Below are 14417 nucleotides of genomic sequence, written 5' to 3' on the forward strand. Positions count from 1 at the left end.
TCTGGAGGTATTTCACGGCCGCCGAGACGATCCGGCTCGATGTGCGGCGTGGGGCCCCCGAGGTGCTCAGAGCACGGGGGGCGGCATCTGCCCGCGAGCCTGGGGAAGCCGCGCCGGGGAGCCGCGGAGGCCGAGTCTCCTTCCACAGCGTGAGTCCGCCGGGCTCATGGAGGCCCCCGGGCGCGGAGCGGGGCGGCCGCGGCTCGCATGTCCCTGCGCCCGAGGCTGCGGGCGGCCCTGCGGGTCTGTGTCCGGGGCGTGGGGAGGGAAAAAAAAACAAACAAAAGCGGGTGGCCCCGGCCGATGGGAGACGGTCGGTGGTCGAGGGAAAGAATCCGGGGCCCCTACTGGAGAGGCGGCGGCGCGCAGGGCGAGGAGGCTGCCCAGCAGGGCAGCGGCGGGGCCATCCCAGGGCTGGCGGCGGGGCCTCGGCCTCACGCGGTGCGGCGCCCCCTGCACCCGCCGCTGCCCGCGGACAGCCTCGGGGCCCGGGCGCGCGCGGGGAGGCGGGCGGGGCGCGGGGCTCGCTGTGGCGGCCGCGGGGCCCCGGGAGCAGGCAGCCGCTTCCCGCGCCCGGCCGGCCTCACGCCTCCATCCCGGCCGCCCGGGCAGAGGAGGAGGTGGGGGAGGGGAGGGCGCGCGGCCCCTCCCACCGGCGGCGCCGGAGGCAGCGCAGGGAGAGCTCCGGCCGCGGCCGCGGCCCTACACGCCCGGCCCGCTCCTGCCGCCGCCGCCCGCCGCCGCCGCCGGTGCCCGCAGCAGGCGCGCTCGCCGTGTCTCCATCCTCCCCTCCGGAGGACCTTTAAATAGCAACGTCACCGCGTTCCCTCCGCACCCGCGTCAGCCGCCGCTCGCGTCACCGAGGTGCGGGGGATGAGGTCACGCGGCCGGAAGTACTGCTAAATTAGGGAAGCGTGGGGGGGGAGCGGGGGGCGCCGCCAGGCTGGCCGTGCCCACCTGCTCCTGCCGAAGGCCGGGGCGCCGGAGACGCGGCCCGAGAGGAGCGCGGGGAAGGAAGCGGGGGGCGGGCGGGCGGGGGGCCCGGCAGGTGCCCGGCCCCGCGTCTCCGCGCGGGAGCGCCCGAAGGGGGAAAAATGCTCCGCGGGCTCCAAGACCTGGACGTTAGTGAGAGTCGGGTGCTCGATGCCGCATAGACGACCCAAAAAGTAGATTGAAACGGAAGAGGCCAAGTGCAATTCCAAGTTTTTTGCGCAGCCGGATAATTAAGCAACTCAATTAGCTGAGACAGAAGTGGAGCGGTTCCTTTTCCTTTTTGTTTTAATTTGTAAAACTTTGTCACGGTGCCCCCAATAATGTGGGTCCATCTTGCTCACAAAAATACAGCACCTCCGGAGATAATTTGCATTTAATGATTTCTATAAAGCACCATTAAGCATGAGGCACGCCTTTGTCATACTCTCATTTTCTCTCTTCTTACTGAGAATACCACCAAGGATTATCATTTATGTTAATTATAGAGGCAGGCTAGGATCAGCAGCCAAAAGAAATGTAAAATCAAAACATTTCCATTTCTTCTAGCTTCTTTGGATGTCAGGGAAAAGCTACATGATGGCGTTTCTCCTGTACTTGATAAGATGGATGATTGAACTGGTATGAATGTGCAGTCAACAAGGGTTTATCAGGCACCTACGATTTGCTACTGTACAAATGTAGCAGTGACAACCCTTGGTCCGGGCTCCTAAAGACCATTGCCCCTCTCAGATTTCTCCAGAACCTTTAAGGCAGTCGGTGGTATCTGCTCTCATTGTCATTGATTCTAGCCCCCACCAATAAATAGTGTTCCTTCAATTTTTTAGAGGTTTCCCACAACCCAGTTCCATTTAACCATTTAATAGCTAGATTCGCCTTTACAAAAGAATATTTGTTCCCCCCTTATAGCAAGAATAAACATGCAGACATTTCCCCCAACACGGCATAATCTCCCCCTCTTTCTACCCCCACCAACCCAAAACAGATTTTTAAAGGAGGTTCACACCACAACTGAGTTCCTATATATATATATCATATTCTAAGTCCAATCTCACCCAGACTCAAGTCTCACAACCCTGATTCCTCAGGGCTTCTCCATGGACCGGCAGCAACATCCCAACTGGAATCCTGCCTTTAAGGGACTTGACCCCTCTCCCACCTCCTCAGGGTAGAGATGCCACTACCTATACCTAGAACTGAAAAGGGCAAATGAAAGGGACCCAAACCCAAAGCCCAGGATCACAGGGCCTAAAAGAGGCAAGGAAAATCATTAACTTTCTCAATAGCTCAGTTCCTGATGACTGTCCTATGTCAGTGAAAAGGAATTCCATCCCTTCTGGACACAACTAGAAAGGGAGAAATTGAAAAGTTTCTAATATGGAAATTTAAAAGATGCAGCTAGTTCCAGCTATATAGTCAATAGAAAAAGTCTACTCCCACCTAGAAGAAACTAGAATGTCTTCTCTCAGAAGCAGATCTCTAGTATCTCTCTTATTAGGTTGTCTGGACGTATGCAAATCAAAGCCCTAATACATAAAGAAAAGCAAAAACCAATCTCTGTTCTCAAGGAGTTAATAGTTTCCTACCTATATCATAGCTTATGCACTTCCAATTCTGAGAAAGATTGGTCTTCATGACTAACACTAGCCAAAAAAATTCTTTAGCTGATGGCCAAGCTAATGGAAATGGACCTCTTTGAAATCAGACAGGCACGCAGTCTATATAAATAGAATGTAACCTATTAGAATATGGATTGCTCTACTACAAACCTACATATAAAATGGAATGAATGGAGGCACCAGAAATAACCATCAATGATGTCATATTAGGTATTTTGCAGTTTTCAAAAGAACTTCTACCTATATTATTTTATTTGACATTCAGAAGGACAAAATGAAATAAATAAGGTAATATTACCTTATGGTACCTTAGTAGTATCACTATTCCTATTCTACAGATTAAAAAACTGAGGCTTACATAAGTGACATCCAAGTTTAAAAAAAAAGTAAGCACTAGTCATAAGCCAATTCCAGTGTAATTATTATGTGAAAAACCCAAACTAAACAAAATTACCTCCTCTAAATGATATTCAAAAAGTAAAACTGAATCATTTTTACTCTAAAGAATTTACTGTTAGAAGGTCTAGATTTTTAAAAAGACTAGCTAAAATTTAGGAATGCTGTAACAGAACCAGACCATTTTTTCCTTGTGATCCTTAGAATATAATATCAAGATCCCTATCTGACTTTAGAATCTTTCTGAATTTAGAAGTAGTGAGTAAAAAAAAGTTAAAATGTTGTTACTTAAAAAACTGTCTATATGGCTGTTGTGTACCATTATCATATTGAAAGAGAAGTGTAATCATTTCAGTTAAAACAAATAGATTTTTCTACTTTTAAACTTTAAAACATTAAAATTCATGTTTTTCAAATAATTTTGTCCCATCACTTCTATAAATTCAATTTCTAATTCACCTATTGCTCTTCTACAACTTATTTTCTGCAAATCAATTTTTGCTTGAGCTGTATTAACTTTTCTGTCATTTTCAATTAAGTTTTGAGTGGTTTTTTTTTTGAGCAGTTCTTTACACCTTCATATCACTACTCCTATTTTAAAATCTTTTTTTTTTTTTAATCTCAGTATTACCCAACTGTCCCATCCTTTGGTCAACTTCCTCTTTTCCTTAGATTGCTGACCCTTCTTGAGGTTCTGCTTAGCAAAAAGGCTTCTTCTACATAAATTGGATGATGACCTGGCATAGAATTATCCCAAGTTTTATCTGATTACATCAGGTCCGCTTCTGCTCTCCTTCTAGAAAATTCATCCTTTAAATGGTCAATCATTCTTCCTGGCATGTGTGGGATGAACTATATCTAGGAGCACATATGCCCATCTTCACAAGGCAAACAAAATTCTATTTCTATAAATTATTCAAAAAAATGAATGCAAAAAATTTCCTCCTTTGAATTGTTTCTAGTGAAATTTTCAGAGATACCCAGGCATTATAATGCACCTTTCTACTCCAAAGTGCAAATATTTTCTATCCCTAAAGAACGGTGACTTAAGTCTCAGTGACAGAACCCTATCTTTTCACTTTTCCTTGTTTCCAAACAAAGTTATTAAATTGTTTTCCAAAGTTGCAATCTTCCTAGAAAGTAGAAAGTAATGTATTTTCTTTTAGCATTAAGGACAAAACTGCTTTAGTACAGAGTTTCAGTTATAACAGTTCCTGTTTCCCACTTACACTTTGAAATTTGTAGAGAGGTTCATGAATACCCTCTGATTTTAGAAACTGTGGGCGAAAGCATCTGTTTTAGTTCCAGAATTTCCTTCCATGTCCTTAATAGGAGATAACAATTTTCAATGGAATAGTTATAAATGGGTCATATATCTATTTGAAAGAAAGGATATTTGAACACAGGAAGGCCTTCCAAAATGCTTTAATGTATCTGTTGTATAATCTCAGAAAAGAGACATTCCTCAGTATTGCTTGTTTTTTTTTTCAGTTCCCTCTTTTCTTTTTACAAAAGAACATCAAAATAGCAAACAAAATAAAAAGTAAATGGATAAGCCATCCAAATTTCTACTTATAAAGGAAAACTATATAGTTAATTATGTAAGCCTAAATTTCCAACTGCAAAGGCTATATACTATGCACATCAACAGGTTATTGTGAAGAAAGCAGTGGGCAAACTTTAAGATAATATACAAATGTGACCTACTTGTGGTTCATTTAAATATGAACTCTGGTAAAAAAAATTTTAAAGAATATTAAATCAATTAGTTAAAAAGGCATTGATTTATTAAGCATACACTATGTACCAGTCATTATGCATAATACCAGGGATATAAAGAAAGGCAATAATATAGTCCTGCCCTGCCCTCAAGAAACTCATTCTAACAGATACAAAGGGAGGAATAATAAGAATATAACAAAATAACATGTACTATAATAGATAATTACTTGATGTAATATGATATAATCACAGGAGCAGGAAGGTGCCTTCAAGGACATTTAGTCCAGCATCTTATTCCCTGTGGGAATAATAGTTATAATATTCAAATATAGTTTGCTTTTGGAAAGTTTGAATTACTTAGAAATTATTCCTTATGTTGTCTGTCACCCTATAACTTCTATTCATTTTTCCTAATTCTGCCCCGTGGAGCTACATTAAAAAAAAAAATCTCTTCCATAAAACAGCTTTCAGTTAACTGAAGGTAATTATCCTATAATCCCCAGAGGACAGATGATGAAACATGTTTCTCTCCCTTAAGCAGAACATACATACTACATTAAATGTAGTTACAAAGTTAGTAGCCAAATTAACATCATTTTTTTTTATTTTGGTTACTAGATTATTGGATCCATTACTAGACTTTGAATAAATTTCATTTAATTTTTTCCTTGTTACCAGGGAGAATAGAATGATATTAGAAAATGTCTGTGACATTTTTCTAAAAAAGGAATCAATTTTTAAAAAAACTTCAGGAGACTATGATTCATTAATATATACAATCTTTAAAATGATGCAGAAAACAACCCATTCTTGCCTTTTCATCCTCTGCCATTTTTGTCCATTTTCTCTTCTAAAGCTTACATAGAATCATCTATCCAACAGATTAGAGACCTTTAGCACTCAGCTGTCAATCTATTATTCCTCCTTCTTAATGTACAACTGACCCACCTTCTTTTCTGAGATACATTTCTTGGATAAAACTTATTTACACCCTCTTTTTATATGCAAATTAACCTTAGAATACTCTTCAATTTACCATCTATCTCTCCATTATATTTTGGGTAGTTGACAATTTTGATTCAGTTAAGAATGTAGGGTTCCATGTTCCATGGCTGCATATAGTTTCTCCAAGAGACTATTTCAATCAATGTGATCTCATTGGGTCAGGCATTCCAATGACACAAATTGCATACTTAACCGTCTTACATAGCTTCCAAATATATATGCCTTCATTTCCTCTCCAAAACATCATGTGGATACTTTTGGAGCAGTCTGCCTATCTATCTGTCAGACTTCATTCTTGTTACATGACCAACCCATCTTCTTTCCCTTAATGATATAATTTCTTATTATTTTATTATTTCTTTTTAAATAATATTTTATTTTCCCCAATTGTTGAGAGCCACTTGAGGAGTCTGAAGAAGGTCAGCATTGACCCAGTCCGGGCTCATGTGTCCCTCTTGCAAAAGCCTTTCCATGGAATTCTGCTGTGATAACACAGCTGTGTCAATGCATGACTTCACTTCTGTGATAGGCCTTGTACCCAAACTTTCAGAACAAGATTACATCCTGAACAAATCTGGGAAACATCATTTACTTGATTTTTTTTCTTGTATGTTAATGTTGTGGTTTTCTTCTATAAAGAACTGTCTGATACTGTGAATAAACAGCTCTGCTAGTTATCCTGCTAGCAATCCCACCAGAGTGTACGCATGTTTTATTTTTCTCCTGAGTCATGTCACTCTCCCTGGTGGATGAGAGACTTGACACCCAATTACAAGTAAAGACAATTTTAACATTTGTTGTTATTGGGGTTTTTTAAAACTTGAGTTCCAAATTCTATCCTGTGACCCTCCCCTTGTGCCCTCCCCAAGTTGGTAAGCAATTTGATATGGATCATATATGTGTAAGCATGTAAAACATTTCCATATTAGTTATTTTGTGCAACAAGATTAAAAAAGTAAAAAATAGTATGCTGTTTTCAGATGATATCAGTTCTTTCTCTTGAGGTGGACAGCACTTTTCATCATGGTGCTTTGGGATTTATCTTAGATTATTGTATTGCTGATCATATAATATTGCTGTTACTGTGTACAATGTTTTCCTGGTTCTGCTCACTTGGGTTAGTTCATATAAGTCTTTCAAATTTTTTCTGATGACATCCTGCTTGCTGTTCCTTATAGAACAATAATATTCCATCACTATATGTGTGTGTGTGTGTGTGTGTGTGTGTATACACAACTTGTTCAACAATTCCCCAATTAATGGATATCCCCTTGACTTCCAATTCTTAACCACTACAAAAAAAATAGCTACAAATATTTTTTATACAAATAGGTTAGTTTCCATTTTTTGTCCCTTTGAGATAAAGGCCTAAGAGTGGTATTGCTTGATCAAGGGATCTGCATAGTTTTATAGCTTTTTAGGCATAGTTCCAAATTGCTCTCCAGAATGGATCAGTTCATAACTCTACTACTAGTGCTTTAATGTTGCAGTTTCCCCACATCTCCTCCAACATTTATCATTCTCCTTTCTTGTCATATTAGCCAATCTGATAGGTGTAAGATGGTACCTCAGAGTTGTTTTAATTTGCATTTCTCTAATCAATACTGACTTAAAGTGATTTTGCAGAAGACTTCTTCCTCTGAAAACTGCGGTTTATATTATTTGGATTTGGATTCTTATAAATTTGACTCAGTCCCCTATATATTTGAGAAATGAGACCTTTATTAGAAATATTTGTTGTAAAATTTTTTTTCTCAGTTTTCTGCTTTCCATCTAATCTTAATTGCATTGGTTTTGTTTGTGCAAAAAAAAATTTTCAATTTTAATGTCATCAAAATCATCCATTTTACATTTTTTGTTCATTTCTTTTTGGTTATATGTTGCAGCTTGCTTACCTTCTATGTACTTCTCCACAGTTCTCTGTGTATTACATATCTTTAGTTCTTTGAAAACAATGGTGTTCTCTTTCTCATTACGATAGAACAAGTTGGAGATCATTGAAAGTGTGGGCATAATTTGCTAAATGGCTAAATGCAAACTAGTCTTTCCTTCCAATTCATTGTTCATCTGCAATACATGTTGAAAACGACAGAATTATTCAATAAACATACAATTCGATGGCATTCATTGTTTGTGAAATAGATATGCCATTGACTGTAAAATAGATGTTTTTCACTTATTTTTTTCTGTGTGGATTAATAGACCATGCATCTCATAAGGGCCACATTCCTGTGTTTGATGCAATTGACATATATCACCTGAACAATGAAACATTTACCATTTATATGGAATCCTTCATCTATCCAGATTCAGTGCAAGATAGTGTTAAACTCTTTCAGCAAGCATCGATCTTCTTTTATGTCTTGAGTGATGTTGATAATCAGGGATCAATAAGTGAAGTTATCTTTGTGATTTTATCTACAGTGGAATTTTGCATAATCTTAACATATATGTGATAAATTTTTCATTAGAAATTAGAGCCTTTTGTACTATTGAATCAAATGGTTTTTTAAAATTTTTTTATTAAAGATATTATTTGAGTTTTACAATTTTCCCCCCAATCCCACCTCCCTCCCCCACCCCCCTAAATCAAATGTTTTTAAAAATAATTAACCGCCTTAAGTATAGCAGTACTTGCCTTTTCTATCCTTTTCAGTCAGTAGTGTGACTATGAAAATGTGGGCTGTTATAGAAAATTGTTCTCATAATTCTGCTTGTTACCATCTTTATCATGTTTCCATCAAAAAAGTGCTTGATAGATGTGTAAATCATTCTTATAAAGGTTTTATAGAAATGAGAAAATAGACATGTGAGTAGGTAGTTACTGATGAATCTCTTGTCACCATTTTTTAGATTGTTGGTATTTGGGGATTTTTTTTTTTTGGTATTGAGTCAATCCATGTTTTTCACCTAATTATTTGATATTCTTCCCAACTTGGAATAACTTAAAAATAAGTCACTTATGAATCCTTTCGGGAGTGGAGCCAAGATGGCGGCAGAACAGCCTCTCTTAGGTGCTCTCTCCAAAATATTTCAAAAACCTTAAAATTATGACTCTAATTAAATTTTCAGGAGACAGAACCCACAGAAAGATCCAGTGAGGCAATTCTCCAGCCCAAGATAACCTGGAAAATAGTGGGAATGTTCTGTTCTACAGGATTGGAGGGGTGGCAATGAGCAAAGGAGCTTCAGCCTTCCGGGAACAGCCCCAGGGCTCCTGGCAGCAGAAGCAGTTTCCTGACCTACCACCCCAGGGAGCACCGAGCACAACTTGGAAGATGAGCAGGGAGACCTCTGCCAGAGCTAAAGGGAAGCCCAGGCCAGCATGGCCTCCTCAGCACAGCCCTCAGTCCTCAGCGCAGTCCAGATTCCAGGAAACAGAAGCAGGCCTGTGGAGCCGCCCAGCAGGAGCCACTGGCAGCTGCTCCCTGATTGCTTAGTCCACCAAAAGTAAGACTGCCAAGGTCTGTCCTCTGTCCCTGGGACAGGACTCTGGGGCTTAGACCACATTCAGACCCTGGTCACAGTCTGGGGCCCCAGAAGGGTGAGTTTGTGGCCATTCAACAGACCAGGTGAGCAGTCAGAGCCTCACATACTGAGGTCCCTACTGAGGTCAAAAGCTCAGGAAGCTCCCCAAAATCAGGCACAAGCTGGGGAAATGAGTAAACAGACCATAGACAATTACTGTGGTCCCATGGAAGACCAAAATGCACAATCTGAAGATGAGAAAGTCTGAGCTTCTGCATCTAAAGACTCCAAGAAGTTGGACTTGGGCTATGACAGAGCTCAGAAAAGATTTTGAAAACCAAGTAAGGGAGGTTTAAGGAAAATTGGGAAAAGAAATGAGAGAGAGGCAAGAAAAACATGAAAATGAAGTCAGCAGCTTAGTCAAGGAGATCCAAAAGAATGCTGAAGAAAATAACATTAAAAACCAGAATAGGTTAAATGGATAAAACAGTTCAAAGAGTTATTGAGGAGAAGAAAACTTTAAAAAAGCAGAATTGGTTAGATGGAAAAGGAGATAAGAAAACTCTCTGAGGAAAATAAAAACAAGTCACTCATTCCTTTCAAAATGGTGTCAGCTCCAGTATGAATTTCTTTTGTTGCAGTTAATTTTCCTGACTTACCTTATGTTGTATTTCTGCATCTTCAAACAGCAGAAACCAAGATGTAATATACATAGTGTTTCCCCTTCATTGATAATGAGAATTGATCACTATAATAATGCTCAGAAATACATTCCATTTTCTATCTCTGTGATGTTCCCCTCCCTGTTTCCTCTGTAAATGGCTCTTGGATAATCTTTCTTAGTTGGGTCTCATCTAATTTTTTTAGACTCATTGTCCCATTCACTGTTTTATACCATTTTATGATTCAAGGTTGCTCATTCTGCCATTCTTACACATGATGTTTGGTCGAGGGATGGGGGGGAGAATTTAAGAGAGAGAGGAGCTCTTGCATTAATAGAAGTAATTGGAGCTGATTAAACTATATTAAAAGGGCTATATTTAGTTCTAACCACTACATATATAACAGAAGGGTAATATACTGGATAGATTAGAAATTTGGTGAGAGAATCTATTGAAAGGACTGGAGATTTTTTAAAAAAATTGATCAATTTTATTTTAATATATATCATTATAATTATTATCCAAATAATATATTGTATTATATAATATATAATCATTATTATTTTTATTGTTATGCTTGCATCATAATCCCAGATAAAGCCTCTTCAATGTACAATTCCCAGAAATAGTTCAGTAAAATAGCTTAAAAGTGTTCAAAAACGTCCACTTTCAGACTTTCCAGCATATTTTATATATTATTACCAATGTATTTTCTGATTTGTAGGTTTTTAAAAAAAATCTACCTTTTGTTGTCATTTCAAAATTGTTTTCTTTTACATACTTGTAGCTTCCCTACCGAGTTGGCTAGGTACAGTTGACTGGGGTTTATATCCCAAAAGAGTTCTTGAAGCTATCAAGCTAAGAAGTTAGATCTCTCTCTTCTACAAGGAAGATGCTTCCCTGCAGGTAAAGAGGAGTCAGTGGTAGCACAGAGTAGCAGTAACTCAGAACAAAGAACCATCGTGGTGGAATACCTTCAAAGGTTCAGTGTACCAGTCAGTGAAAAAGCTGCATCACAGGTGATGACCAGAAGAGAGCAGCATCTGCTCAACATAGATGCCTAGTAGATAGAAGAAATGCCCAGCAGAGGGCAGCTCAAGGAATAACTTGATGCATTGCCCGAAAGCACTAGCCACTCTAGTGTTAAGTCACGAATTGTTCCAATTGTGCATGCATGCTGCCTGCCCATCCATAATCAGTGTAGGGAGCCCTTTGGGGCATGCTTCTTGCATATGTCTTCTTTCTCACTGGTCATGGGGCAGGATGGGAAGGATACTTGCTCACTTTGGAGAGCCTAGAAACTTACCCCAGATTTAAGGCTTTGGGAGTTGGCATCTACTCAGAATCATAGCTCATGTGTGTTTCATGGTGTTTTATTTTATCAAGCTAAACTGAAGATTTTTGTTCAAAACGAAAGACTGATTAAATAACCAAATAAAAGAAAGCTTACCCCCAAGCACAATATCGATGATAGTTTTATTCTTTTTTATATTATTTATTTTTTTAAGGGTTTTTTTTTTGCAAGGCAAATGGGGCTAAGTGGCTTGCCCAAGGCCACACAGCTAGGTAATTATTAAGTGTCTGAGACCGGTTTTGAACCCAGGTACTCGTGACTCCAGGGCCAGTGTGTTATCCACTGCACCACCTAGCCGCCCCAATAGTTTTATTCTTTATGTGATTTTTGCTGGGTTCCAATGTATCTTTTTGATACATTTGACATCTTCTAAATTGTGCTCCTTATAGGGAGTAAGCACCCATATTTTTATATTTTATTTGAATTGAGTTATATTTGTATCCCCAATATCTAGCCTATACATTAAACACAGTAGATTCTCATTGAATAGTTGGTGATGATTAAAATTATGTACTGACATCAATGATGTAACATTGGACTCAGACATTTACTACAAAGTGGGAATGAATCCGGGTATGGAAGAAAATCTGGTAAGATTGGAGAGGGGAAGTACTCTACATAGTTACTAATGAACATACTTCATCATTATAGTTTGTTACTGAAACGTTCTCCACTAGTTCTGGGTAAGATAGCTTAGTTGTTTTCATCTTTCCCATTTCTCCATTACTTCGAGCCAAGCAGAAAAATATGTCTTCTAAGTGTGGGTACTGTATTGTGAATTAAAAGTTGGTCATTTCTTCTTTAACAAGTTAAGAAATACTTGGACTATACAAATAGATTTATGTGTGACCTTGAACCTGTAGGCTCCCTCTGCCAAGGCTGAACAATTAAAAAGGTATAAATTTAAAAAAAAACAAATTAAGAAATAAAGAACATATTGGGACTACTGTTTTACATAATTAAATATGACTGTGGGAGCAAAATCTGTCTCTCATGCTAGACAGCTTTTACTCCTTTGAATTTATCTTTCCAAACTGCTCAGTTTCTTTCGGAGTAGAGCAGGTAGAACTAGTTTACTTCCCATTTAGCCGCTTCAATTAAGAATAATGAAAGTCAACATTTGCATAATCCTCACTATGTGTCAACTGTGATAAGTACTGAACAATTATTATTTCATTTGATCCTCAAAACCCTGAGAGGGAGGTGCTATTATGATCTCCATTCTACAGATGAGCAAACTAAGGCAAATAGAAGTTAATGATTTGTTCAGGGTCACACAACTAGTACCTGAGGCTGTCCTTAAACTCAGATCATCCTGATACCAGGGTGCCACCAGGAACCACAGTTCTTAAAGGAGCTGGTGTTCCTATGTCTCCCAGTGTGGCCAGTTTGAATAATCTGGCTGAAAGCTCATTGCATTGGGAGGCAAAAGAGCCTGGTAATTAGTAAGTGTCTGAGGTCTGATTTGAACTCAGGATCTCCTGACTCCAGGGGCTAGCTGCCCCTTAACTCAATTTTTAAAAAAAGAATCTTTATTATATTTTGTTTTTATGCTGCTTTTATTTGTGAATATAGCTTTCTCCTCTCCCATACTCAAAGAGTCATCCCTTGTAACAGTGAATAAAAAATGGGGAAGGGCAATCAGTTTAGCCAAACTAACCCATAAACCAGCTGAAGTTTACAGTATTTGTAATCAATCTCAGTTTCAATAGGAGTTGATCAAGCCTTTCTCTGCAACCCTGAGTAGGTCATTTTCCCTGTTGGAATCTCAGCTTCTCAAATCTATCATTCCCCATGCGGTGGTGTGTATCCCTAAACTGAGAATAGCTTTCATGTTCCTGGCTGTAGATATGATTTTCAGTTCTTTCCTTGTGGGCAAAAATTCCAAGTCATGGCTCTAATATATATTATTTGATTTGATCTTCATATCTATGTGAATTAGTTGTTATTAATAGCTCCATTTTATAGATGATGAAGGTGAGAATAAGAGGTTAAGAGTTTTGATGAGGGTCACACAGCTGTGAAGTAGCAGAGGCAGGATTCAAATAACTATCTTACTGACTTCAGTGCAATACTTTTGCCACTGTAGCCCAGGCTCTCACTAATCAGAAGTCTGGATAGTTTGTAGGCTTCTCTGACCCCCAGAGAGAAAATAAATTGAATCAGGTCAATTCAAACTTAAACAAAAGAAGAAACCCTATTGACTGTAAGTAGTCAAAGAAAGGTTCAGACTGTTTCTTGAGTGAGAAGGTAAACAGACATTTCCCCAAGAGGGCTTCATTAATTGCTTCTTCATGATCTTGTCTCTCCTTTCTTAAGTATCACACCACTTAAAAATAAAGAAGAAAGAAGCTTCCATTTTAAATTTTTCATATCCGAGCTATATGTGAAAAGAGGTGACACTGAGGGAAACATTCTTTGATGTAATAATTTATTTGAAATATAGTTTTAATCTACAACAGATCACAGGAATCTTCAAAATCAATTTTTTCCTTTTACAAAGAAAAGAAATTGATAAGATTTTAATATATTCATTCTATTTACATTCTTGTGGCTGTCTAAAACCGTAACCTTCTTCAATATACTTGTAATATCACACCAGAGGGAAAAAAAAATTACACTATTGGTACTTGGGAAATTCTCTAAGTCCAATGTATCTCTTGTGGGCTTCTGAGGATGTATTTTATTGTGAAGTTCCTTATGTTATTACCTTGCCAAACCAGCTCCTTTTAGCATTCTGGTTTCTCCTTGAAGGTTTGGTGGGGATAAATAAAATTATAGCCATCCCTTAAAATTTTTTTATAAAAGAATCAAGAAACTTAGCTACTTGTATAATGGTATCATTCATTATTTCATATAATAAACATTTATCCTAGGAGCAGCTAGGTGACGCAGTGGATAGAGCACTGGCCCTGGAGTCAGGAGTACCTGAGTTCAAATCCGGCCTCAGACACTTAATAACTACCTAGCTGTGTGGCCTTGGACAAGCCACTTAACCCCGTTTGCCTTGCAAAAACCTAATAAATAAATAAACAAACAAATCAATAAACAAACAAATAAATAAATAAACATTTATCCTAGAATCAGCTGTGGAATTTATCCAAAAATCTCAGAAATCCTCTATTTCAATCTTCTCATCTTACAAATGAAAAAATTGAAGTCTCTTGTTATTGTTCAGTCATTTCATTCATGTCTGACTCT

The 14417-nt window shown here is 39.0% G+C and overlaps 1 protein-coding gene across 1 annotated transcript in view; it reads left to right on the forward strand.

Moving 5' to 3' along the window:
* The first annotated feature begins 9057 nt into the window (after positions 1-9057).
* The window catches only part of LOC141499006 (uncharacterized), a 67665-nt gene continuing 62305 nt past the window's right edge, over positions 9058-14417 (forward strand). The window contains exons 1-2 of the mRNA XM_074201986.1: positions 9058-9182; positions 12542-12654. Of these exons, the coding sequence (XP_074058087.1) occupies positions 9058-9182; positions 12542-12654 (238 nt within the window). The remainder of the gene's footprint in view (positions 9183-12541; positions 12655-14417) is intronic.

Source organism: Macrotis lagotis, chromosome X, assembly GCF_037893015.1.
Source record: "Macrotis lagotis isolate mMagLag1 chromosome X, bilby.v1.9.chrom.fasta, whole genome shotgun sequence".
NCBI classification, from domain to species: domain Eukaryota; kingdom Metazoa; phylum Chordata; class Mammalia; order Peramelemorphia; family Peramelidae; genus Macrotis; species Macrotis lagotis.